Source organism: Ovis canadensis, chromosome 11 (assembly GCF_042477335.2).
Source record: "Ovis canadensis isolate MfBH-ARS-UI-01 breed Bighorn chromosome 11, ARS-UI_OviCan_v2, whole genome shotgun sequence".
NCBI lineage: Eukaryota > Metazoa > Chordata > Mammalia > Artiodactyla > Bovidae > Ovis > Ovis canadensis.
The window spans coordinates 51,040,983-51,067,529 of NC_091255.1; the positions used below are offsets into that span (position 1 = coordinate 51,040,983).

The following is a 26,547-nucleotide window of genomic DNA, read 5'->3' on the forward strand; positions in this document are numbered from 1 at the left end:
AGCTGAACAGAGGGTAAGAAGAGCTGGTGCAAGAAGAGCTGGTGGCTCCTGGGATGAATGCCACTGAGCCGTCTGTAAAGTGCTACTCTGACATGGCCTGTGTGGGATTATTGCTTCTCCAGAGGAGGAGCAGGGGAAGGAACGGGAACATGGAAATAGGTATGGAATGGTATGGTATTGCTATGCTCGTTGCTCAGGCTGATGGGCAAATGGAGCCAGGGGTTAGCAGCACCAAAAATAATCAAGCAGCTCCAAAACAGTGAGTGAGTCTGGGAGCTACAGAGGCGTTCACCCTCCCAACCCACTGACCCCACAGCCCAAAGTAATGTGGAAGAGGCCCACCCACACCTCATGTTCACATTCTAAAACTTCACAAGCAAGATTCTGGAGCACTAGGGGGTAGGCCTCAAGAAATGAGGATGGGCTGAGGCAAGGGGAGCAGGCCTGCTCTGCAGAACCAAAGGACAAGTTTGCTTAGAAAAAAGCAAATCAACCATGGCTTAGCAAAAGAGGACAGTAAAACTCTTCCAGCTGCCTGACTTGGAGCTCTAGGGAGATGATAAATGGAGGGAGGAAGGAAAGGGATCTATTCACTGAGGGCCTCTGAGCACCCAGACCTAGAAGCATACAGCAGCATCCCCTCGAAAGGGAACCAATACCCTTGACTACTTTGTTCCCCAAAAGTACCACCATCCTGATGGAGAGAAGTGTCCCTCAGGGGAGCACACTCTCACTTCGGTGACTTGAGCTCAGATATCAGCATCTAGCTGATAGCAAGGGAGTGAGTATCTTCTCTGAGTAGGCCTCTGAGCATCAGCCAGGCCACAGTGCATACATATATAATTCAGAGAGTGGGACCTGGGTTCTTCCCTTGCCCCTTCACCTTAAGTGGAATGGGGAGAAAAAAAACTTAAACCACAGTGACCCCCCCCAAAGGAAGTCTCTCCTCAGTGGCTCCTAGAACTGGCAGGGTCCAGCTGATTCAGCTCTGACTGGTCCAGAAGTTCAAAGTCATCCCCCTCAGCGTCAGTGTCCAGGTCTGAACTGGGTGCCCTGAGGACACCTCTGGTGGCTCTCCGGGGAGGTAGGCCAGAAGGGCCTGGCTGGGAGGCCCCTGACAGGGCCAGCTGGATCATGCCCTGTGAAACCAGGCTAGCAAGGTTGCTGGTAAGGTTGGATCCTGCAGGCAGGGCACCAAGCAAAAGCTCTGGCAGTGCGGCCTCTTCCCGGCTGGCAGGAGGGCCCTGAGACTCCTCGGCCCCCGGTGGGACCCGGTACATCAAGCTGGGCATCCCAATGCTGGTATCGTCCTCATCATCCAGGCCAGCAGGATCCACATTAATGGAAGGGAAGTCTGGAAGGTCTCTGGCGAAGGATTCCTCTGGATCACTGTGACCATCTAGGTCTGGGAGAACAGAGGAGTGTCTGAGACATGGCAACTGCCTGGCCTTCCTGTGCCCCAGCCCCACCACGTCAGCCCCAAATAACCAGATGTTTCCACTCTGGATTTCTGGCACTGGTCAGCCTTCCCGCTCCACTTATAGACTGCTGTTACCTTTACTGGCCAAAGAACTTCCCCTTTCTCTGCCGTGTCCCCCATGAGCTTTGATCCTGAGGCCACTAAGCGACTGAGGACTTCCAGGGGAGCAGCAGTGCCATCTGGCTGTAGCCATGCCCCTGAAGCTGCTCCGCCACCTAATCCACAGCTCGGAAAACAGGAGAGGCGGGGGTAGTGTCCCTGCTGCCTGCAAAGCTGAGCGGCAACAGTCAGAGCCAGTATCAACTTGGGTCCAAGGTTCCTCTCACCTTCAGAGCCTTCTGTTAGAGGTGTTTGGCCCCGTGAAAGGTTGAATGTACCGTTGTCTGTACAGGAGACCTCAGCATCCGAGTGCTCGGAGTCTGTGATGGCCAGTTCCCTGGCAACAGTGGAATCATCCAGCTGAGGAAAAGACAAGACCAACAAGCATGAAGAAACGGTGCCAGCAGAAACAGGTGCAGTTTGCCACTTACAGCTTCACCAGTGAGCTGGCCCCAAAGGCTACCCCTAAGGCTAACAGTGTAACCAGGCATGGATGGCAACTTTAGTCAGAATCCTGACCCCTTTCAGGCTGCTCCCCCAGGGAAAACACTCTTTTTCATTAATCTTGAGCCCAGGAAGGAAAGCAGCCTTGAGAGTCAACCCGCCACTTATACTCTGAAGCAAATAACTGACCGAGAGAATACTTTTCACAGGTGGCTGGGAGGATATGCACAGGTTACCGCTTGACCTAAGGCAAGCTGGGCTGTTTAAAGAGAGATCATGTCAGTTGCAGAAGTTCTGCCCTGATGGCAGGGGTTAAAAGGAGACGTGGAAGAGGGTGTGCTCGTCACCAGACTCAAACTGAGATCTACATACAAAGTCCCAATATAATACTAGCTTCTCTCCTCACTGCACTTGGGAGCAGGAAGGTCCTTGGAGAAAGGCAAGAAACTGGGTCCTTAGAGAGCCCACAGTGAGCCTGGAAACCTGTTTACTGTCTAAACAGGAGTACCAGATGGTAAAAAAGGAGCTAAAAAGACTGGCCAGTGAGGCAGCTCCCACACCCCAGATACCTGAGGACAGAAGGCTGCAAGCTCCTCCTCGCTGTCACTGTGGTTGTCTGCAGCACGCTCTGGGTGGAGAGCTCTGCGACGCACTGTGTAGGAAGAGCAGAAGCCATGAACACCTTCCCTTGAGGGCAAACTCCCGCCCCCTTTGAATTTCAAAGGCATTAAAGTCAGAATACCAGAGAATGAACCCCTTAAACCTACAGAACGATGTCTGAGGAAGGAGCTGCCTAAGTGGCAAGGTAAGCTGATAACATGATAACACAGGAAAGAAACCCTTTTTGTTCTGGACAGGTCAACTACCAGACTTGTCAACAAGCCTCAAGATCAGATATCAGTGTGAAAAGTGGACACTATCACAGAGAAGGCGAAGGGAGACACCCCACCTGGCTGAGTCAGGCTTTGAGGAGTGGTGCTGTTCAGCTGGCTACGCCGGGCAGAGCCGGGCCTTGGCGCTCGTGTGCAGGGCTCTTAGAAGGCCAGGGCTTAATGCAGACCCAGCCTGACCGCACCACGGAAGAGAGGGAAAAGTCCGCTTGCCTGTTGCTTGTGGGTTGGAGGATCTCAGGCTAGTACACACCAGGCTTCAGAAGCCAGTTTTCAATCGCTTTGGGAAGGCAGCTTTCAGGAGTGAACAGAGGCCCAGCTGAGGAGTTTAAAAGACCTACTCTGCCCTTTACTAACCGTGAGCTTTAGTTTCCTCAACCAGAAAAGGAAAATACCACCCTCTTTTTAAGGGTGTTGTACAGACAACGTATGCAAAGCAGCCAGCTCAGTGCTTGGGCACATGGGACGTGCTTCATAAAAAGCAGCTAACACTGGGAATATCTTCACTGTCTTTTATATGACTTGGGAGAACTTTTCTCATATTTGTTTAAAATGGGAGTGTCTATAATTCCAAAGGGAAAAACTGGCAAGCCTGCAGAGATTTCCCTAGAGTAGATCATCACTTTTACCTACCACCCCCCTATACAGCAATCACATCCCACTTCTCCACGTTCAAGGACCTATGATGCCAAACCTCTGGGCTTCTCCTTCTCCCCAAACTGCCCAAATGGACGGGAGGTTCCCCTGGACACTTACATTGTCTCTCTCTCTGCTTGGACATCATGTAGCCACGAACGCTGAAGTCCAGCCGCTGCAGTGCGGGCTTCAGCCGCACATACACTCGGTCCCACAGCCGGTGGTACACAGCGAGGGGCCACATCATGACAGTGACAACTGAGAGGAGTGAGAAAGAGTGGTGAAATGGAGGAAGGGCTGCATACAGTCCTGACTGTCCCTCTGCCGTGTGTCCTTAGGGCTGGGACCCAGTGTGGAACGGTCCTGCCTAATTCTGCAGGTCATCTTCACGAGGTGAAGATCTGGGGTCAGAGACTTCTGTAGCCCCAACAGCGCCGTGCACAGTGGACTATGCTGCTGATGCATCAAGGGCAGAATCAGTGCTGTCACCTGCATATGGGTGTCACCGAGCATCAACAAGACCAGATGCTAACGACGCCTCGGCAGCCACACAACGTCATTCGAGCTTCTGCTATTTAATCACCAGGGTCATCACTGCTCAGTTCTTCCAGCCTCAGGTAGACAGAGTTCATGCCAATATGAAGTTAACTACATTTACAAAACTGCTCTGGGGGGGTGGGGTGGGCGGGGGTGGGGGGGGGGAAGTGCTCCAGGTAAACAGAACCTAGTAACCTACAGAGTAAACAGAATCTAGAACAGAATCCTAAGAGTTATGTCCTACTGTTACACAATACACTGACTCTAAAAATTCCCTCCTGAAATAGGGACAGACAGTCCTTTCTTTATAACTGGTTAGTGGACCCTTGTCAGTTTCTAAAACTTGGTAAGAAAAGGAATTTATATGTGGGAGCTTGACACAGGTAAGAAGAAAGGTATTTTCATGACTCTAAACAGGACATGAAAATGAAAAAGGTCATTTCCTGGAGAACAAAAATATAAAAGTTCTCTCTCTAGACAAAGTTAGCTACAGCTAGAAAAGCTATGAGTATGTTAAGCTTGTGGGGGAGGTATATACCATACTTACGAATTAAGTAGGAGAGCAGGAGCCCAGGGATGTAGCGGCCCAAGACAGCCAAAAAGGTCAGTATCCCACAGCTCAGCAAGCAGAACTAGGGATGTCAGGAAACAATATTAAGTTTCTGCCATATGGCAGGGGATGGGGTGGGGATGTGGGGCAGGTAAGATGGAGATGTGATTGAAATGATTTTTTATGACCTCTGAATAAAGCATGGACATGTCAGAATGACATGTACCTAGCCACTGCTGCTGCTGGTGATTCTGCTGGGGAGGAAAGGGAGCATGTCCACTTCTATTCAAACTCTTCTCACATGGCTAACCCCACAGGGCTGCACCTTTCGTGCTGGGAAATGGTTTGAATAGGACTGAGCCAAAAATTCTCTCTGAAAACAAGTGCTGGTGGTGGGCTTTTTTTAAGGCAAAGTAAAATAAAATGAAAAAACTCAACCACTTACCACATGTTTAATATGACACAGAATGCACACAAGCAAGCTTTCTTTCCCATCTTGGGGCAGGAAGATGGCCTAATCTAAGTGGCAAGCACCTGAAGGAGTCACCGAGTTCTTGCCTTAGTCCTAGTGGCTGGTCAGAAGCCCCTTCCTATGACTTCCCTTGTCTCTACCAGCACCATGGTCTTTTCGTTCTTGAATGAGGATAGGTAGTAAAAGGTAAAAGGGCTGTTTCAGTTTAGCATGAACTGAACTGAGAAGCCAGAAATAAGAGTGAAAAAGGGAAGAGTCTTACCTTGCCTGGGTTTTGCTTTTTGAAAAGCAAAAGATTCCTTATGAAAATGGTCCCACTAACCCAGACTTCAGCTACGTGGTGGCAGAGCTCGGGCACGCTGAGCAACCGAGGGTGCACAAAACCCCAGCTATGGGAAAGAGAAGGGGGAGCTGTGAAAGGAGGGTGCTGAGGGTTCCCCCCCATCTCACTGTGAAGGCAGCCGATGGTTCCGGGTTTAAATAGGGGCTGGGGAGTGGCTAGCCCGAGGTGCTCTAGAGGTGAAGCACGACTTTCTTCTTGGCTCTCCAGGTTGAAACTTGAATTTAAGGACTAGGAGGGCAAACTTGTTCTGACACCTCCACCCTGAGCCAGCAGCCCAATCCACATGTGTAAACCTGCCACCAGCTCCTAGGCCCTTTGTGCTTAAAAGCATCTTTCCTGTGCTCAGACTATTGCAATTCACTGTGATTGCAATCCAGGAGAAAACGTAAAGCACAGTCTGACAGCACTGCGGCAGGTGAGGTGGAGCCAATGGATGTGCCCCTTAGAGAGAAAACAAATAAAACAAAACCAAAACAAACCCAGCAGAGACAATCCAACATATGACATGAATGAACTGAAAAATGAAAGCAGGAGCTGTAAGCCACAAGAGGGATCTTTGGCTTGCTGATGCCAGAAACGAATGTGTTTTCTGACCAGGAACTTTAAACGGCCGAAGTTCACAGAAAACACTAAATGGCCTGGTTTTTATAAAAGCCAGAGACAAATGAGGTAAGTTGCCTCTAAGTTTTTACACAGGCTGAATAATTTCTTGGTACGTCAGCACGCTAATGCTGCTTTCTCAGAAATGTCTCTTACAAGTACCACAGGACACTGAGCATCTCAACCTACTGCTGCCTGAACTTTAGGATTTGTTAAAATGATTATTTGCAACAGACTAGGTTCTCAGCTTCTAATGTGTATCCAAAACATGGAGTTAACAACCTGTAACCAGAATATTACAACAAGAGAATCAATCAGAGCAACAAAAAGGGATTTAATTAGCATTCCATACCTCTCATTGTCTAACGCGTCGGGTCTTGGCACTACAATATTAAAACAAACACCAGCATTAGTTGGTAGGGAAAACAAAACATGAAAATGTTAGGCTGTTGGTCTGATAGCTCAAGTTTTAATAGGTTTGGAGAAAAGGAAAAACAGTAACAGCCAATAAAAAGGAGACACCATGTTACAGCGCCAGTTAGGGAGCTACAGACAAGGAAGTGAGGGCGATGCCCGCTCATTTCTCCGGCAGGAAGGGGTGGGAGCGCAAAGGGCGCATTAGGGCCCCTTCTGATTACTGCAGCTGAGAGCCTAGGTGCACACAAAGAGTTCATCCCACCCACCCCTCAAGTGTGTCTGGGTTGCTCGTATGCATCAATGTGTGCCAGGTCATGAGGGCATGTTATGACTATTTTAACTCTGGAAACCTGCTATTCAAAAGAGACCCATTAACTACAATCAGTGATGAAAGGTCTTCTGACATTCACCAGCCCTAGGACAGGTGGGTGAACTATATGATTCCTTGAAGTCTCTGCGAAATTGGATGGTAATGTATTTAAAAACTGTACCCTCTGGTTTGAATATTCTGCCAGCACTTCAAAAAATAACGTGTTCAACCTACATCAATTTTCCTCACTCTCACTCTCCACCCAAACCAACTGCCCAGCCTGCCGCTGCCTACCTCTGCTAACTGTAACGCCACTCTTACTCCTCTCCTCGCTCCAAAATCCCAAAGCTGCTGTTATTCCTTACTCCCCTAACCTCCTATTTATCAGTATTTTTAAACAATTTAAAAGAAATTCCTGAGAGGCAAATTGATACTGCCTTGGTAACGATGCAGTATCCAGTGAGGAAAATTATTTAACAACTTAAGGACTATTTATTCCTCACGCCAATTATGAAGGAAAGGATATCTCAGGTGGTGGATACAGATTTCCTGAGCTTCACAACAATGGGAAGGACAGAACTCAGTTCTAAGGAACTGGGGGTGGGGCACTAGCCCTTCAAGTGTCTCCTAAAGCAAATAATTCAGACTTCAAAAGCTATTCCCAGCTTCACATACTCCTCCAGAAACTCCTAAAACTACAGGTAAAAATGACGGACAATTTCTGGTTCAGAATGTTCCAAATCCTACCAAGCTCACCTTTTATTTCAGGCCAGATTTTGTTCTTCCATTGATCTATACACACAATAATCATTGAGCTGAATGCAAGTAAAAACACAAGACGAAGGGATGTCAAGGCAAAGAACCTAAAGGGAAGGAAAAAGAGAAGATCATTATCTACTTAAGCTAATTTCATAAAAGACCATATGTGCACTACTGGTTCTGTGGTAAACAGACTTAAGCGCTAGCTATACACCTTGAGAAAAATCACTTAAAGTCAATGGACTTTAGCTATTTTACCTACAGTGTAGAGATAAGAATTTGCTTCTGCAAAGGCAAATGACTAAATCAAATAAACTAAGAGCCGCTTTCAACTTTCAAGTCTGTGATTCTATTAATTTCAAGAAGAAATTCATCTTTTTTCTTGTCTGTTTTCTGCCATACTGCATGGCTTATGGGATCTGAGTTCCCCAACCAGTGACTGAACCTGGGCTCTTAGCAGTTAAAGCTCAGAGTCCTAACCACTGGACAGCCAGGGAATCCCCAAAATTCAATCTCGAACTGAACAAGTTGTTTTGATGAAAACATCTTTCTATAAAATTAGACCCTGGTTCAGGGCAATAAACTGACAGAGGTGCATTAAAGAACAGCTAACTCAATCAGACATCCTTTTTCAGATAAAGGAACAAAGGCTCAAAAAAGTGAACCACCTTGGTCAAGGACACATAGAAAGTGAGCACTAAAGCTCCATCTAAAAACCAGTTCTTCAGAATTGACATCAACCCTTCTCAAACTTCCCAGAAAACCTGACTCATTTAATGAGGAGAACATTACTGATACCAAAGCCAGACAAAACACTATAAGGAAACTGCAGTCCAATACACGTTATGAATATAGAGGCAAAAATCCTCAATAAAATATTATCAACATGAATTCAGCAGCATATTAAAAGGATTTTATACACCATGACTAATTCTAGGCATTTATCCCAGGAACGCAAGGGTGGTTCAAGATACAAAAATCAACAACTGTAATGTATCGCATTAACAGAATGAAGGAAAAGCTAATTATTATTTGAAGGAATAAATATGGTTGCATAGAGAGATGTTTACAAAAAAATTGGGGAAATCAGAACACTGACAGTAGATCTGAAAATGTTAAGGAATTATTGTTAATTTGGGGGGATATGATGATATTATGGAAGTTATGTTTTTAAAGAGTCCCTATCTTTTAGAGATACATACTAAGATATTTATGAATGAAATGACGTATTTGGGATTTCTGTCAAAACAATAGCCTGCCAAGGGGCAAAGGATGTGAAAGAAGAAGAAATAAGACTGACTGTGAGTTCTTCACTGCTGAAGCTGGGTGATGAGTACATGAAATTCTTTATGCTGTCCTCTCTACTTCTGTATATATTTAAAATCTTTCACAATAAAATTTTTTTTCAAAAAAAAAAAAGACTGGTTCTTATGAGTCTTTCTATGATCCAAGTCAAAAGCCTTCAGGGCAGTGCCCTGCAGAGTGTCTGTAGTCCAGTGATCTTACCAGACTGTCAGGAAGTAAGTACAGAAACTGAAAGCAAGAATTTAGTAATTTTTATAGCAATCTGACCACGTAATTTCGAACATAAGGATATATTTGGGTTTTTATTTTGTGTGCCCTTTTAACTTATCTAGTAACTTATTTATATTGTATTTTACAAAAATATTGATCAGATATAGACCGGGGAAAATGACAACACTAGTCCTTCACTGAAGATGGTTTGAGAAACAACTAAGATCTTTGTTGTTGTTGTTTAGTTGCTAAGTTGTGTCCGACTCTTTGCAAATCCATGGACTGTAACCCACCAGGCTACTCTGTCCGTGGGATTTCCCAGTCAAGAACTGGAGTGGGTTGCCATTTCCTTCTCCAGGGATCTTAACAACCCAGGAATCAAACCCGCGTCTCCTGCACTGACAGGCAGATTCTTTACCACTGAGCCACCAAGGAACTGAGGGAGGCCAAATGCATCACCAGAGAAGCAGTTCAACAGGGCAGTGAGGTATGGCTTTTAAAGCTAGATTGACTCGAGTCTATTCTCTGAACAGGCACTCTTAGTTGTATGACTCTGAGTAACTTAGCTTAAACCTCCTTAAGCCTCAGTTTCCTCATCTATATGTGATATTAACAATAATAAATCATGCAGGACTGTTTGTAGGTATTAGAAACAACATACGTAAATCACTTATAAAAGTATCATAGTTGGCTTCCCTGGTGCTCAGTGGTAAAGAATCCGCCTGCCAATGCAGAAGAGATAGAGTCAACCTCTGGTCCAGGAAGATCCCACACGCTGTGGAGCAACCAAGCCTGTGCGCCACAGCTACTGAGCCTGCGCTCTGGAGCACGGGAGCTGCAGCTACTGAGCCCATATGCCCTAGGGCCCGTGCTCCTCAACAGGAACAGGCCACTGTAATGACGAGCCTGGGCACCTCAACTAGACAGAGTAGCCCCTGCTCACCGACACTTGAGAAAAGCCTGCACGTCCACAAAGACCCAGCAGAGGCAAATATAAACAAATAAAACTATCTTTAAAAATACCATGGTTGATCTTGCTAAAAAGACAAGAAAATACAAACAAGGCACCTATATATGCCCAATATATATGTCCTATTCAATTTTACAAAGGAGCAGTGTTATTAGCTATCATCACAGCAACTGATCAAACGAGAATAAGGATGACCAAGAGATCATTCATGGTTATAAACGATCTCATCTTCTCAATACAACACATGACCTAATGACCTGACATATTCACAGAATACCATACTAAGAGTATAATCCTTTTTTTTGTAAAGCTGCATCTGTGTGTATCTATGAATACACATATGCATGCAGGGACTGTCAGAGGAACTTTAATTTTGGTCTCTAGATGTTTTGCACTGTTTTCAATAAACATGAATCCATGTTATGTATTTTAAACAACACAAAAAGTGAGGGATGGAAGAAACCAAGAACTTAGAGAAACCCAGTCATTCATGGCAACCCTATTCCAGTATTTCCAATCCATCACTTCAAGGATACTGTAATTATACACGAAATTAAAGAATGAAAGTAGTTTAACAGCAGTAAGCCTCAAGAGCTGCCCCAAGGCCATTAATCTTCTCTCCAAAGCCAATTCATCACCTCAACAAACAAGGAAGTTTAACAAGGCCAGGGATAAGGGCTGAGAGCATCTTGCTCCCCCGAGCTGTTGCTTCTATGTCCCAGCAGCACGATGTGGCACGACTCTCTGTTCTCTGAAGTACCTGGGAGGGCTCTTGAGGGAGGCAATCCAGACTGTCTGCAATTTCCACTTTCCAGATCACAACTGCTAATGCAAATACAAACTGGGGTAGAGAAAGGATACTAAACTTTCCTAAGAAACGTCAGTTTTTCAAAGATGATGGCAATAAAAATACAGTTTCTCGAAGAGCTGAACTCTTTCAGTAGTCTGTTCGAGCCCCCACCTATGCTTCAACTCAATTCAAACATTTATTAATTGCCTACTATATGCTGAGGCCTTATGGTAAGTAGGCCAGTTACAGAAAAGAGTAACACATGGACCTTATTCTCAAGTGGATTTATGTCAGTACATGTTTGTAACATAGCATGTAAGATAACAATAACAATGAGGACATCTAAGCTGGGATTTGAAATGGTAGGACAACACAGGAAAAGAGTGTGAGAAAGGAGAGGATATTCAGAGAGGGAGAACAGCCAGCTGGCATAACATATTTAGGGAACTACAAGCAGTCTGACAGAACTCAAACATAAAGAACAGAGGGAGAGGATGAGTATGGGGAGAGAGGAAGAAGTCAGATTATGAGGGACCCTTTATGACAAAGGGTACTGAATTTTATCCTGCACATAAAGATGAATCAGCAAAGAGTTTTACACATGGTATATTTGCTGGATCATGAAGGCTAAAACTGTGAGCACCTTCTTGAACCAGATTAATCCCAGTCAATAATGCAATTTTAGAGCCAGACATAGGATAACCTTTCCTTGAACAAGCCAACGCAGAAATTTAAGAGGAAGAAAAGCTTTTCTGCGAATGAAAGTTGCTCAGTCATGTCTGACTCTTTGTGATCCCAGAGACTATACAGTCCATGGAATTCTCCAGGCCAACTGCATTACTGACCAGGAAATCTGGTTCAAGAAGATGCTCACAGTTTTAGCCTTCATGATCCAGCAAATATACCATGTGTAAAACTCTTTGCTGATTCATCTTTATGTGCAGGATAAAATTCAGTACCCTTTGTCATAAAAGGTCCCTCATGATCTGGAGTGGGTAGCTTTTCCCTTCTCCAGGGGATCTTCCCAACCCAGGGACTGAACCCAGGTCTCCCACATTGCAGGTGGATTCTTTACCAGTTGAGTCACAAGGGAAGCCCAAGAACAGTGGGGTGGAAATCCCTTCTCCAGCAGATCTTCCCAACCCAGGAATCCAACCAGGTATCCTGCATTGCAGGTGGATTCTTTACTAACGGAGCTGTGAGGGAAGCCCCAGGTAAAATAACAATTCTTGGAAAAATAGCTTCTTCCATATAGATAAAATCTTAATTAATGGAAAGTTCACCTCAAACCACTAGAGTTGACCTCTTCAAGGTACCTGCATGCATGCATGCTAAGTCACTTCAGTTGTGTCTGACTCTATGGGACCCTATGGACCCTGCCAGGCTCCTCTGTCCATGGGATTCTCCAGGCAAGAGTACTAGAGTGGGTTGCCATTTCCTCCTCGAGGGGATCTTCCCAATCCAGGAATTGAACCAGCATCTCTTACATCTTCTGCACTAGCAGATAAGCTTCTTATCACTAGCACCACCTGCGAAGCCCCCTCCAAGGTACCTGAAAGTGAAACTGCAAGTTGCTCAGTGTGTCCAGCTCTGTGACCCCATGGGCTGTATAGTCCATGGAATTCTCCAGGCCAGAATACTAGAGTGGGCAGCCTTTCCCTTCTCCAGGGGATCTTCCCAACCCAGGGATTGAACCCAGGTCTCCCACATTGCAGGTGGATTCTTTACCAGCTGAGCCACCAGGGAAGCCCAAGAATACTGGAGTGGGACGCCTATCCCTTCTCCAGCAGATCTTCCCAACCCAGGAATCGAACCGGGGTCTCCTGCATTGCAGGCGGATTCTTTACCAACTGAGCCATCAGGGAAGACAATATCAAATGTTATTAATTCCTTTAGGGGTCTTTTATTTTATGGAGGTAACTTGGATGTGACAGAGGATGAGATGGTTGGATGGCATCACTAACTCAATGGACATGAGTTTGAGTAGGCTCTGGGAGTTGGTGATAGACAAGGAAGCCTGGCGTGCTGAAGTCCATGGGATTGCAAAGAGTCAGACACGACTGAGCGACTGAACTGAACTGCATTGGAGGCCTACCTGTTAAAAAAATAACCAACTCTGCAACTATGTACAAGGACAAGACATAATTGAAGATAAAGGACTTGTGAGATTGGTATAAGTAAGGAATGAAGACAAATAAGGGAGGATTCCTCTGGATTAGTTTCGTCCTCCAATGTCTATTTCTGCAAGCCAAAAAATTCACATACAGATATAACAGTGTACAAGCTGGATAAGACAACATGCAAAACATTTTTTCAGCAACTATAATCATCATGAGAACTTTCCAACTTAGCAAAAACAACTACAATTGCAGTCAACTCTGGATATTCACGGGCTTCCCTTGTAGCTCAGTCGGTAATCACATGTGAACTATTTAATTTGATTATTGCCCATAGCCCATTACTCCTTCTACCAACTGTAGAAGGCTCACAACAGACTTTTCCTTAATGATATTTACTTTTTTTAATTTCTAATGGCAAGCATGTTTGTAGAAGAAATTTCAGAAAATATAGTTCATAATTAAGGAAGAAAATAACAATAAAATTAATACACTATTACCAGTCTGACAAAAAAAATTTTTTTTACCCTAAATCTGGTCAAGCCTCTAGATTTAGCTACCAATTTATAGGAAACACACAGAAGAGCACAGAGGAATGTGTTAAGCCACAGGGATGCAATCAGCAAAATACAATCTGTCGGACACTTTACAGGACAAACTGGTTTCTTGCCTCAAAACAAGAAAGGAGGAGGTGGAAAAGAACTGGGGTATAGAACACACAAAATTGGCCAAGAACTGAACAGTTTTAAAGCTAGGTACATGGCGATACATAATATTATTCTGCCTGCTTATATATATGTTCTCCAATTTTCCACAGTAAAAAGCTTAAAAAATAAATAACTCATTATCCATACACATATCCCAAAATATCAAGAGAGATTATTCCCTTCAGTTAAAAAAATATTCACATATAAAATACTCTATGGAAGGATACAGGCTACCTGGTTTCAAAACGTTCTCCTTCATTTAAAAATCCACAGATATGTTTTCCTTTATCACCAGAAAAGCACTGACAACTTGAGGATGATTAATTACATCATACACAGACACAATTAGTTTTTAAACCTTTCCCTAATTGAACTGAGATGCTTACAATTTTTAAGGTAATAAAACTCTGTATCACTGAGCATAAATCTGACCTTACTTATGATTACTTTAAATGGAAGTACTAGATCAAAAACCACTAACTATTTTAACAGCATTACAGAGATACAGTTTGCATACCGTAAAATATACCTTGTAGACAGTCAAATTCAGTGTTTTTTGGTATCTCAGAGTTGCAACTATCATAATTATCTGATTTAGAACATTTTAATCACCCCCCAAAAAACCCCATGCCGGTTAGCAATCACTCCTCATTTCTCCCAAGCCCTTGAAAAGGTAGTAACTTTTTAAGTGTCTTAATACTGTTGCCAAATTAATTTCCAGAAAGGCTGTCAAATTCATATTCCTGCCAACCATACACCAGATTTTCCATATTTTGGCCAGAATTAAATATTATCATTTTTAAAAACCTAATAAGCAGAAATTAGTAACTCACTGCCACTTATACTAGATTTTTTATTACTAATGAGTAAAAATGTATATATCCATTGGTTTATTATTATTTGTTTTGTCCTTTTATAAATTATACACCCCCTTTACTAGGGGCTAAAATTCAATTAACTATAAGTCTAAATAAAATATTTATTAGAAAAACAATCTGGTATCCAGAAGTCATGAGAAATTCCAAAAAGAAACAATTTTTTGAGGTCAACTATGATTGTCATCATTGGTATCGGTAACTTAGAGTCTGCTATAATCATAAACAAAAGAAAGATCACATGTCTATTTTCAATCAAAGAAGATACTATTTCTGGGTTTCTTTGTTATTACAGAGTAAGCTTCTCTCAGCGGCACTTCAGAACAAAGCAGCCCATCCTATAGGGACAGAAAGCCCATTATTGTACAGCACTTTCGGCTGTCTGGTTAATGAGCCAGTCACTGGTAAATTAGAAAGAAAAAAAAGTAACGTAACCTGTATCGTGTAGCGCTGGTTGCTGCCTGTACAAAACCAGAAATGAAACCAGCTAGCTGCAAACGACCCACCTTATGTTAATGGACAGAAAGCACCCAATCTTAAAATCAGAACAGATAAAAACTTTTGGCAAAACAGAGGCAAAAAGGAAAATAAAAAAAGGAAGCCAAGGCATCTCTGGGAATCCTCCCTGCTCAGAGAGACAGTGAAGGACTAGGAAGCCTGGCATGCTACACTTCATGGGGGAGCAAAGAGCTGGACACAACTTAGCGACTGAGCAACAAGGCATCTCTGGGAGTCCTTCCTGCTACCAAAGGCAAGAACCCTCCAAAGACCATCATCAGAAACATCTGCTCAACAGATTGCATCTGAAATTTGATGTATAGATTTTTTTTTTCCCACAGAATAAATGCCTCTACTTAATAGGCCCTCCCTTCCATTTCCTATCTCTCACTATTTCCCCCTCCTCAAATTCTAACCTTTTAAATCAGCATTGCTGTAAATCACTTCTTGGGTCATTTTTTAACTTGGGGGTATTTTTCCTGGGGGGGGGAGGGGCAGGGAGGGGAATCACCTTTTCCCATTGTGAAAACAAGAAATTTCCTAATACGCCCTAAAATATAGTATGGTTAACTCAGACTAGTGACTCTAAAAACAGATCCCAACAGAGATCTTATCAAAGAGGAAAAAAAAGTCTGTGGACTGCTCTAAATCAATATTCCTAACCACCTAGAATCACAGAATGTGAAAACCTGGAAAGGAGCTCAGCAATCATCTGCCCCCGGCCCCCAGTCCCCTACCACCTTGAACCATGTGCTTTTCATAGGAGGCAGTGCAAGGGCTTAGAGTTCATACTCCTTTCCAGGACTCCTTTATCCTTCCCTTATCTCCTAGGAATGAGTCCAGCCAAAAGTTAATAAAACCTGTTTTTTTCTTATCCTGTCAGGATAGATTCTTGCTGACTCAGATATTCTTCCCCCAAATCACTCATTTACAGGTGCTGTTAAGGCTAACAAAAATACAGGCCTGATATTGATAAGGAAGGCCTGATATCTCTGTTGTTATACTAGAGAAAATAACATATAAGTGACAAGGAACAATATAGGCTAAAGATCACAATCACTGTAATTTTTCTGGAACTGGAAAAATAAGAAGGAAAGCCTTGAAACACTGTAGGAGCGAGGCATCTCATCTATTCCTATCTTTTATGTTCTTTATTAAAATGTAAGAGGGCACATTCACAGGTACAGGAAAACCTCCACTGAGAAGACAGAACATTGAAAGTTAAGCGCTACCTACCTGAATTCTGATGATTTGTTTGTACTCCTATTCAGTCTTCTAATACCTCGAAATGTATAAAACACCTCAGTTAATGATGTATCATTATTCAAAATAAGTAATGAAAAATAAAATGCTTCAGATTTGATTTCTCTCTGAACAGCACCGAAGACCCACCTGCATGTCCTAAATACCTTTTTAAATGAAATGAGAATAAAGCAATTACTCTTTGTCATTCCAAAGCAAAATACCTACACCCATATTCAATTTGATGCTACTGGAATGTAGTCTGACTTTTATTTTGAACCTCAAATCACCTTCCACGGAAGCTCATTTCCTAAAACAAACCACGCTGTGAACTCCAATGCTCAACAACCCTCACTTCTGGATCCTTACCACTATCAGTCAGCCATTTTGTAACCTTCACAGGTATGAGTCCTCTCCATAAATGGTACACCCAGTTGTTCTTTCACTCTCAAGAGTCACACCCTCATTTTGTTACATCTCTCCCCCACCTACTTAGAGCCTGATGGGAATGTAACAAGAGTAAATGCCTACTGGATACACAGCAGGCAAGCTACCAGGAAATCCCAGAGATAAAGACAAATGGGCATCAATGCATTAAGAGACCCAGGAGTAGGAGAAAGGGATCTGACATTTTAAACATAGCATATTAGTAAACTTAAGTAAATGCTATTGGGAACCAGCAAATTAAAGGTAACTGTAACATTTAAACACATGTATAACCTCAGATATGCAGATGACACCACCTATATGGCAGAAAGTGAAGAGGAACTAAAAAGCCTCTTGATGAAAGTGAAAGAAGAGAGTGAAAAAGTTGGCTTAAAGCTCAACATTCAGAAAACGAAGATCATGGCATCTGGTCCCATCACTTCATGGGAAATAGATGGGGAAACAGTGGAAACAGTGTCAGACTTTATTTCGGGGGGTTCCAAAATCACTGTAGATGGTGACTGCAGCCATGAAATTAAAAGACGCTTACTCCTTGGAAGAAAAGTTATGACCAACCTAGATAGCATACTGAAAAGCAGAGACATTACTTTGCCAACAAAGGTCCGTCTAGTCAAGGCTATGGTTTCTCCTATGGTCATGTATGGATGTGAGAGTGGGACCTTGAAGAAAGCTGAATGCCGAAGAATTGATGCTTTTGAACTATGGTTTTGGAGAAGACTCTTGAGAGTCCCTTGGACTGCAAAGAGATCCAACCAGTCCATTCTAAAGATCAGCCCTGGGTGTTCTTTGGAAGGAATGATGCTAAAGCTGAAACTCCAGTACTTTGGCCACCTCATGAGAAGAGTTGACTCACTGGAAAAGACGCTGATGCTGGGAGGGATTAGGGGCAGGAGGAGAAGGGGACGACAGAGGATGAGATGGCTGGATGGCATTACCGACTCGATGGACGTTGAGTCTGAGTGAACTCCAGGAGAAGGTGATAGACAGGGAGACCTGGTGTGCTGCGATTCATGGGGTCGCAAAGAGTCAGACACGACTGAGCGACTGAACTGAACTGAACTGAAGAACAGACTTCCACCCCATATTCTACCTAGAAAATCCTTCTCAGGCAAGGATCATGTGGAAGGTCCTCTCCTCAAAAATAACATACATGCTACTGATCTATGTGCATTAGTAAACCCTTGCTTTATCAGAATTCATTTAAATGCTTCCAATGTTTTTATACATCAGTCAGTCACACTTTAATACAAACTGACTCATGATCAGCTCTTTTCCTAATAATACAATCCCATGGTAGGCAAAGAAGTTTTGACTTAATGGTCTGGGGCTACGGTCTGGGATGTGGAGGTGAGAGGAAAAGAAGATAAGGTCATTTGGGTAAATGCTCCAGAATGAGGTGCTACAGTTAAAAGTTTTCTGACAGAGAGCCTGGGGGAGAGTAGGTACCTGGGGATCAAGGAAGAAGCACTACCAAAAGTAAATGAAGAATCCTGAAGGAAAAGCTCATCAAGTTTGCTCAAGACTCTAGAAGCAACAAATACCAGAGACTGCTGTGACACCTCTAACCCAAGTCTCCTTCAAACCAGGAGACGATTACTGTAATATATACCTAAGTAGTGTGTCTTCCTGTTAATGAACTTGGAATTGTTTTGCTCCAGCTCACCGAAAACATTCTTTCAAAGAATAACAAATATTTTGGTTTTAAAACCAAGAATTTCAAGAGGAAAGATATTTTTAGCAAAAACAGTTATGTTTTGGAAACATACACTTTGTTATGTTTCAGGCTTATCCAGAACTGCTTTATTTTTCATTCAGCTGTAGAAGCCCCCCCTACACTTGAGTTCCCTTGGAATCTGATCAGTAATACTTCCCTAGTTATGAATAAATCCAAACTCTGTTTGGCAGATTCTATGAAGACCTAAGTTCACTTCAGGAGATGACAACTCAGGGAAGCAGCAGTTCCATTTTCACACAGGATGACACAGACAGATTCTTTAAGCATATTTTTAGCCCTACTATCCCAGCTCAGAAAAACAAACACTATTAGACACCCTCAATTTCCTTGCATATAAACCGTGGTGAAGGATGCTTCTCTAATTCCTTGGAACACGGAGAAGTCGTCTTAAGTGGCTTTGAAATGGGTGAAATCCCACAATTACTATTTCATAACTGTCTTCAAAAGCTTGTAATTTTCTTTCAAGTTGCAGTTATGGAGGCTCTCAAGGACTCTCAGACTTCGCAAACTTCCTGAGTGGGCAAAAAGATGTCTATCTAACATGCTAATTCAGGTCGTTTAAGCATGTTTCCTTGTTACACCTATGGATCCCTTTTCAAGATCTCACGCCTTACTCATCTACCCCAACAATAAGTACTAAGATCTCGAGGCTGTTGAGCAGACAAGAGAAGGGAGGTGATGGCCTTAACGGAACACAGCTTCTCTTGGCTAAAATGAGGCGCCTTCGCTCACTGCGAGCGGCGCAAGATGTTACTAGAAGCTCCTGCCAGATGTGCGGGGCGAGGGTGCACGTAAAGCAGGGGGAACAACTGGAAGGCCCTAAGAACTGCGGTGCCAAAGCCTCAGGCGGGATAGAGTGGAAGGAGGTGAGACAAAATTAGGCAGGTACAGGTAGGAGCCAGTGCAGCGAAGAAAACAAAGGAGGCGAGAGATAGAGCCTTAGAGAAACCTGACGAATTCGCGCCTCGGAGGGTTTCCGAGGATCCAGTTCTCTCACCAGAAAGCCGCGTTCAGCCCCAGGCACCACAGGGCGCTCCTGGCTGGCCGCTCCCACACCAGGGCTGCCTGCACTCGGCTCAGCAGAGGCTCATAAGGCCCCAGCACCTCCACCAGGGCCCGCTGCGCCGCCTCAACCTGCTGGTCTCGCTCCCAGGAGCCTGACATAGGGCGGCGACCCTTGAAAGTCTGACCGGAGGCTGGGCCTGGGGCCACGGCCACCCCCTCTGCCTCCGCCATCTCCCCCCGGCAGCCACAACATCCGGGGCCACGGCCCGACAATCACAATAATCTCAACTGCGCAGATGCGCGAAACGGCGAGGGAGGCTGCATCCCTGCACACGCGCCTGCGCGAAGGCCCTTGGTCGCGTACATCCCAGAAAGAAGAACACTGCGTCAAAATTACGTCCCCGGCGCCCCAATCAGGAGCTGCGCACGCGCAGTCTGCAGGGCTGAAGCCGAACGAGTAAGGAAGTGCCCTCGCCAGAACTCAGTTTTCATTGGAACAGAGGAAGTTTGGGGGCGGGGCAAGTTTTGGCGTATGCGCAGTGTAACGGGCTAGCGAGCGGCGGCTTTGCTGGCGGGAGAGGCAGCTTTTCTGTGGCGAGAGCGGTAGCTTTGCTGTACAGAGCGGCTGCAACGCAGCTGCCAGAGGAGAGATGCCGAGGGAGATCATCACCCTACAGTTGGGCCAGTGCGGCAATCAGAGTGAGCGAACTTCCGGCCCCTCCACTAGCCAGGGTTTCTTAGGTTCTACGGGATCTCGCTGTGGGATCCTGAACTCCATCTGCCCTTCCCAGAATCGTAGTTCTCCGAAAGGTGGGACATGCCTGACCCAGTATCCAGCTGCTCAACCCCAAGGGGCCCTCCTCTGCCCAGTCGCTGATATACTGCCCTTTCCTCTGACACGAGAGACTCCCGAAGCTTGACTTCCTATCGCTGGACCCAGGCATTGAGTCCCCCAGCTCCTAGTTGGAACCTGCCCAGACCCAGATATCCTCTTTCTTCCCGCCCTCGTTCCTCCCGTCAGTTGGGTTCGAGTTCTGGAAACAGCTGTGCGCCGAGCATGGTATCAGCCCCGAGGGCATCGTGGAGGAGTTCGCCACCGAGGGCACTGATCGCAAGGACGTCTTTTTCTACCAGGTGCCCCCAGGGACTTAGCCAGGGCCGGTAGTGGCCCAGGGGTTCTGAAGGGAAGGGTAGTGGCTTGGTACTGGGAAGCCCACTAGGCAGAGGAGCCAGGGAGGCTGGCTTGAAGAGGGAGGGAGGCAGGATCAGGGTTGGGAGGACTGGAGGACTGGGCAGGCCCGAGCTGATTGGGCCCATCCTAAACTCCCCTTTACAGGCAGACGATGAGCACTACATCCCGAGGGCAGTGCTGCTGGACCTGGAGCCTAGGGTGATCCACTCCATTCTCAACTCCCCTTATGCCAAGCTCTACAACCCAGAGAACATCTACCTGTCGGAGCACGGAGGAGGAGCTGGCAACAACTGGGCCAGTGGATTCTCCCAGGTCATTTGCTGTTCCCTGGCAGAAGAACTCCACTCCTGCATGGGGACTGGCCCTATGACTTCCTAAAGAGAAGATAAACCAGATGGAGAATATATGAGTGGAGAGAGAGATGTGACTGAGGGGGTTCTGAGCGAACTATGTAATGGTCATAAGAGACTGCACTTGGCTCATGCCGGATGCCAGGCCATTGTTAGTGTTTTACATAAATTAACTTACCCAGACCTTCCAACAATCCTAGAGGTAGGTACTACAGGTCCACAGTCTCTGTAGGTTTCCAGAATCCAGAAAACTCTGAAACCAAAAGAGGATTTATAACTACTCATTTAGCAGCAAAACTGAATCTCAATAGAGATAAGCTAGTTTATAGTTTCTGTTCAACTTGCTGCCACTTCTCATTCCTTTCACTAAAGAAATATTAATGTATTTGGTTAGCACTGCTCAGACCCCTGCCCCACTGATGTTCTACTTAGCTTGTGTTATACACACCATATAGCCCTCCTAGAATCTGAAATATTTGAACTCTGAAACATAATGCCCCAAGAATTTTAGATAAGGCACTGTGGACCTGTATTAGTGCCTTCATTGTACAGATGAGGAAACTGAGGTATAGAGAGATGAAGTAGCACCCGACTAACTAGACCTAGAGCTAATATAGGCATTCAGGCAGTCTGGATGTAGAGACTCTGCTCGTAACCACCAGGCTGTACTACCTTTTAGTGCAAACAAAAAGCAGGACCACTGTGTTCCAAAAAGGACTTTTAGGTACTATAAGGAGAATGGAGGGTGGCTATTCCGAGGCCAAAGTCCTGCCCTTAGTCTTGTTGCTTAGTCCTGCCCCACTCTGATGCCCTCCATGTCTGTGCAGGGAGAGAAGATCCACGAGGACATTTTCGACATCATAGACCGGGAGGCAGATGGCAGCGACAGCCTAGAGGTGAGCATCTTAGGAATGCCGGTGACGGCCAGCAGGGGACCGCTAGGCAGCACCCTTTAGAAGCCATCTGTTAGGTGTGGGACCCTCCCCGTGCAGCCTTTGCACTGGACAGAAGCCACAGGGCCTTGTTGGAAATAACGAAGAGTCTGCTAATCTGTGGGGGGGGGGGGGGGGGCGGTGGGGGGAGGGAAGTGGAGGAGAGGTCTTGGGAAGATAGGAGTCCAAGAAGTTATGAGATGGGTAAAATGGGAAATCCTGCCACTTGAAACCTAGATACTGACTGCCCCTTCCCCATGCAGGGCTTTGTGCTGTGTCACTCCATCGCTGGGGGAACAGGCTCTGGCCTGGGCTCCTACCTCTTAGAACGGCTCAATGACAGGTAAGTCTGTTTTGAAGGGCAGAGAGGATTTGGTTTCCCAGGTGACTGGGAGGCCCTCCAGATAAAACCTTCCCATTCACTGGAGCAGGAAAGGGCCCTTCCGTTCCCTGCTGTATTGAGGAAGGAAAGGTACAATGACCAGGAACCCAATCACACTCCTAGTGGTTGGAACCAGAGTCTAGAATCCTGATCTTTGATGAAGATTCAGGGAGTAAGCCTGATTTGGAATTAAAACTCTAGGTCCTAAGATGTCTCTCTGCCCTTCCCCCCTTTTGGGTTACAGACTGCCAAAAGTCAGGTCTCCCTTCTCTGCTGTCCTATGACCCGAACCCCAATTTCCCCATCCTGACAGTCACTAGAAGCCCCAAGTTTACCAAGCCTCTAGTCTGTTGCCCTTGACCATCCTTTCGCAAACACCACTAGGTACCCCAAGAAGCTGGTGCAGACATACTCAGTGTTTCCCAACCAGGACGAGATGAGCGATGTGGTGGTCCAGCCCTACAACTCACTGCTCACGCTCAAGAGGCTGACCCAGAATGCTGACTGTGTGGTAAGTCCTGGAGTCTCCCTTACTCCGGTCCCAGCCCCGCTGTCTATTTCATCCTTTTCATGCATTTTTAAAAGTCCCATTTTGAACCTTCCTGTGCCCCAGTCTTGTTCAAGTCTCTTTTTGGATGGGTCTTTCTAGCCATGAAGCACCAGGGAAATGAACCGTCATAGCCCAGACTCAGGCAGAGCTCCTGTCCTTTCTGTCCTCCTAAGTCTGACACTCTCTTCTGTCCCCCCAGGTGGTGCTGGACAACACAGCCCTGAACCGGATTGCCACAGACCGCCTGCACATCCAGAATCCCTCATTCTCCCAGATCAACCAGCTGGTGAGCCCCCCGCTCCTGGACTCCCTCCTTCCCGAAGCACCATCTAGGGAAGGGAGGCCCCCAGGACAAGGCCCATGACCCGGCACACTGTCCACAGGTGTCCACCATCATGTCAGCCAGCACTACCACCCTGCGCTACCCCGGCTACATGAACAACGACCTCATTGGCCTCATCGCCTCGCTCATTCCCACGCCACGGCTCCACTTCCTCATGACTGGTTACACCCCCCTCACCACGGACCAGTCGGTAAGAGCAGCCCTCAGGCCCAGCAGGCCCTGACCAGCCTTTCCCTTCTCTCTGCTGCACCCAGAGGCCCTGCTTCCTCGCTGACTTGCTCTCCTCTCCCGCTGCCTGTGGCGCCCTGCAGGGCCTGGGCTGTATGGAGTCTGCTGATGCTCCTGCACAAGGGCATGAGTAAGCTGAGCTCGGGGGGACTGAGATCTCTGATGCCTCAGTGAGGACCTGAATCTAAGGATACTCCCCAGAGACCAGGGTCCCCTGCGTCTGAGGGGGCCATGCATCACCTCATGCTCTCTGTCCATGCGTCTCTCGCCTGTGCCCTGAGTGCCGGGCTGCCCTGTGGCTACTCTCCCCCCAGGTGGCCAGCGTGAGAAAGACCACGGTCCTGGATGTCATGAGGCGACTGCTGCAGCCCAAGAACGTGATGGTGTCCACAGGCCGGGATCGCCAGACCAACCACTGCTACATCGCCATCCTCAACATCATCCAGGGGGAGGTGGACCCCACCCAGGTAGGTGAAGCCCCTTTGTCCTACCCCCAGAGCCCACAGGGGTAGAGGAGAGGCTACCACCACCATTCCTGTGCCCACCCCAGGTGCACAAGAGCCTGCAGAGGATCCGGGAACGGAAGCTGGCCAACTTCATCCCCTGGGGCCCCGCCAGCATCCAGGTGGCCCTGTCCAGGAAGTCGCCCTACCTGCCTTCTGCCCACAGGGTCAGTGGGCTCATGATGGCCAACCACACCAGCATCTCCTCGGTGAGCCCCATAGTCATCTTCCTGGTGGTTCCTTATCTCTCTACAACCCTGCTGCCCCTGCTTCTGGCTTTTTTACTGTGGGGATAGCCCAGCCTTGGTTCCCTGGCTTTCTGGGCCACATGGTTCCTTGAAGTTCTCCGTGACCCCTCTCCACCCTAAGTCCTTTTTGTATACCCTAAGCTCTTCGAGCGGACCTGTCGCCAGTACGACAAGCTGCGGAAGCGGGAGGCCTTCCTGGAGCAGTTCCGCAAGGAGGACATCTTCAAGGAGAACTTTGACGAGCTGGACACATCCAGGGAGATTGTGCAGCAGCTCATCGATGAGTACCATGCAGCCACAAGGCCAGACTACATCTCCTGGGGCACCCAGGAGCAGTGAGTCCTCCGGACAGGGACCCTCATCTGCCTTACTGGTTGGCCCAGGCCCCGCCTGACTGACCACCCCTCAGAGCACAGATCAGGGACCTCGCACCTCTTTCTTATCAACACACTTACCCGTACTCTCTGTTGACCTGAGGACACATGTAATCTCCTTGTGAGACTGTTTATGTTTAATAAAGCACTGGATGTAAATCAAGTCACTGGACTTTGAAGTCTCGGGGAACTGGAAGAGGGGGGTGCCCGTTCTTTCTCCATCATTCTGATGGGGTCTTCCTCTATTTCCTACACCTTCAACTCTAAGCAAATGGCCTCCTCTAGCTTTTCCCTCCCCTGCTTAGTATTGGAGAACATGGGTGGGCTGACTCACCTGAGACATTCCTTTTCAGGGCAAACAGGCCCACAAACACTGCCTTGCTCTCCTGACACTCTGTATCCCAGTTCCTCCCACCCTCCACCTCTCCATATGGTGACCATTCACCAGTTTCACATTCCCACATCTGAATGTCCCACTGGTCATCACAGCAGCAGGCCTGCGGCCACCACCCCCACCACCAAGCCCTGGACAGGCAGTAGAGTCAGCCCAAATGCCTTTAATCTTGCAGGCAGGGCAGTGACAGAAAGCCAGTCCTGGAAAGCCCTGGTCAAGCAAGTGGAGTCTAGGATGATCAAATTAGGAAACCAAATCCAAAGCCTGGACTGGAAGCAGGGCCAAAAGTAGACCCATAGCTAAGGTGCCAAAATTCGGTTGTTTCAAAGGCCAGAGTTGCCTTTTTCTTTTTAATTAATTAATTTGCTGTGGATATTTAGTTGCAGCATGCAAACTCTTAGTTGAGGTAGGTGGGATCTAGTTCCCTGACCAGGGATTGAACCCAGGTCCCCTGCATTGGGAGCATGGAGTCTTAGCACTGGACAACAGGGGAAGTCCCAGAGCCTTCTACTTCTGGTACAAGATTGCAGGGAAGTAGTCAATACACAGTGGCCTAAGTCCTCAGCATCAAAAGGACAAAGCAGGTTGTCCATAGACTGGTGGATTGTCAGGGCCCCTCTTAGGTGAGGGTTGTAGTAACTTACATGCATGTGGACCCTTTGCAAGGTGCTCTGCATTATTTTATTTAATCCTCAGGACAGCCCTATGAAGTAGTAAATGTTATTAACCCCGTTTTGTAAATGAGGAAACAGGCTGAGTGATTAATTTACCAAGTCACCCAGCTGGTGAAGAGTAGAGTTAGAGTCAAACCCTGGTTTGACTGCCTGACATAGGTGTTCCTAACCATCACACATCCTGCTTTTGTGATACCTTCCTGGGCTGGTGTAGAAGAGTCCCATTTCTGGGGTCTTGGAGCCATGGGATGGGTCCACGGTTGTCACAGGATGTGGGGACCTGGAACACCTGTGCATATTGGGCAGGTGGAGTCCAGGGAGGGAGGGGGTGTCGGCCTCAGCAGGCAGCAGGTAAACCCACCAAGCATCCCTATCACCCCGGTCAGGGCAGTCTTCTTGCCTCACCACCAGGATGTCTGGGGCCAAACCCAGAGAACCCAGGCCCTGTAGATGGGAAGGATAGTACTGGCAGGGCTCAGCAAGCAGATGAAGCACCAGCCCAAGAAAGTCCCTCCAACTCTGCATGAAGGCTGAACAGTCCCCTTCACTTAGGGTGAACTAGGACTTTTTTCCCTCTTGCTCCCTGTTAGCCTGGGGACACACTTTTCCTTTCATGAACCAATGTATCTTTCATAAAGCTCTAGATGTAAACAAAGTGAGCAACACACAGGGCAGACCTTCATGAACAAAGGGGACACTTATAGGACTGATGGGCTGAGAATGCACGGTCACAAGCCAGGCCCTGGGCTGCCTGAGGGTGGCAGGGAGGCTGAACACATCAAGGCCTGTCACCACCACTGTCAAAGCATGAGCCTGTCACTTTTGGTTGCCAGGGCCTGTAGGTGGTGGACTCAGGAGAGCCAGCCTTGTTGTCAGGCAGCTGTCTGTTCATCCAGGAGGGAAGAAGATGACTTTAGGAAAAACCAATGGGCACCGGGT

The 26,547-nt window shown here is 46.6% G+C and overlaps 2 protein-coding genes and 1 long non-coding RNA gene across 3 annotated transcripts in view; 1 reads left to right on the forward strand and 2 right to left on the reverse strand.

Annotated features, from left to right (window-relative positions):
• Nucleotides 1-823: 823 nt before the first annotated feature.
• Nucleotides 824-19,875, reverse strand: RETREG3 (reticulophagy regulator family member 3). Its single transcript, XM_069603810.1, has 9 exons — nucleotides 19,431-19,875; nucleotides 7,535-7,641; nucleotides 6,404-6,434; nucleotides 5,371-5,497; nucleotides 4,634-4,718; nucleotides 3,670-3,807; nucleotides 2,593-2,675; nucleotides 1,807-1,939; nucleotides 824-1,405 (listed from the first exon to the last, which is right to left on the reverse strand). Exons 1-9 carry the CDS (start codon nucleotides 19,667-19,669, stop codon nucleotides 948-950), a joined length of 1,401 nt encoding a protein of 466 aa, XP_069459911.1. The 5' UTR covers nucleotides 19,670-19,875; the 3' UTR covers nucleotides 824-947.
• On the forward strand, nucleotides 19,869-24,703 carry TUBG1 (tubulin gamma 1). The gene is made up of 11 exons (XM_069603813.1): nucleotides 19,869-20,137; nucleotides 20,460-20,572; nucleotides 20,775-20,942; nucleotides 21,808-21,876; nucleotides 22,176-22,255; nucleotides 22,679-22,805; nucleotides 23,044-23,130; nucleotides 23,228-23,377; nucleotides 23,730-23,882; nucleotides 23,966-24,127; nucleotides 24,308-24,703. Exons 1-11 carry the CDS (start codon nucleotides 20,089-20,091, stop codon nucleotides 24,503-24,505), a joined length of 1,356 nt encoding a protein of 451 aa, XP_069459914.1. The 5' UTR covers nucleotides 19,869-20,088; the 3' UTR covers nucleotides 24,506-24,703.
• Nucleotides 20,889-26,547, reverse strand: part of LOC138414354 (uncharacterized) — a 44,235-nt gene continuing 38,576 nt past the window's right edge. The window contains exons 3-4 of the long non-coding RNA XR_011246800.1: nucleotides 21,159-21,233; nucleotides 20,889-21,004 (exon numbers count right to left, since the gene is read on the reverse strand). This is a non-coding gene — a long non-coding RNA (uncharacterized lncRNA). The remainder of the gene's footprint in view (nucleotides 21,005-21,158; nucleotides 21,234-26,547) is intronic.

Coding starts and splice junctions, on each gene's coding strand:
- RETREG3 (XM_069603810.1), bottom strand. CDS start 19,669: ATGGCGGAGGCAGAGGGGGTGGCCGTGGCCCCAGGCCCAGCCTCCGGT. Junction 3,808..4,633: donor CCTGCTCTCCTACTTAATTC/GTAAGTATGGTA, acceptor CACTCCTCTCAG/TTGTCACTGTCATGATGTGG. Junction 2,676..3,669: donor CAAGCAGAGAGAGAGACAAT/GTAAGTGTCCAG, acceptor CTTCCTACACAG/TGCGTCGCAGAGCTCTCCAC.
- TUBG1 (XM_069603813.1), top strand. CDS start 20,089: ATGCCGAGGGAGATCATCACCCTACAGTTGGGCCAGTGCGGCAATCAG. Junction 20,138..20,459: donor GGGCCAGTGCGGCAATCAGA/GTGAGCGAACTT, acceptor TCCTCCCGTCAG/TTGGGTTCGAGTTCTGGAAA. Junction 20,943..21,807: donor GGGCCAGTGGATTCTCCCAG/GTCATTTGCTGT, acceptor ATGTCTGTGCAG/GGAGAGAAGATCCACGAGGA.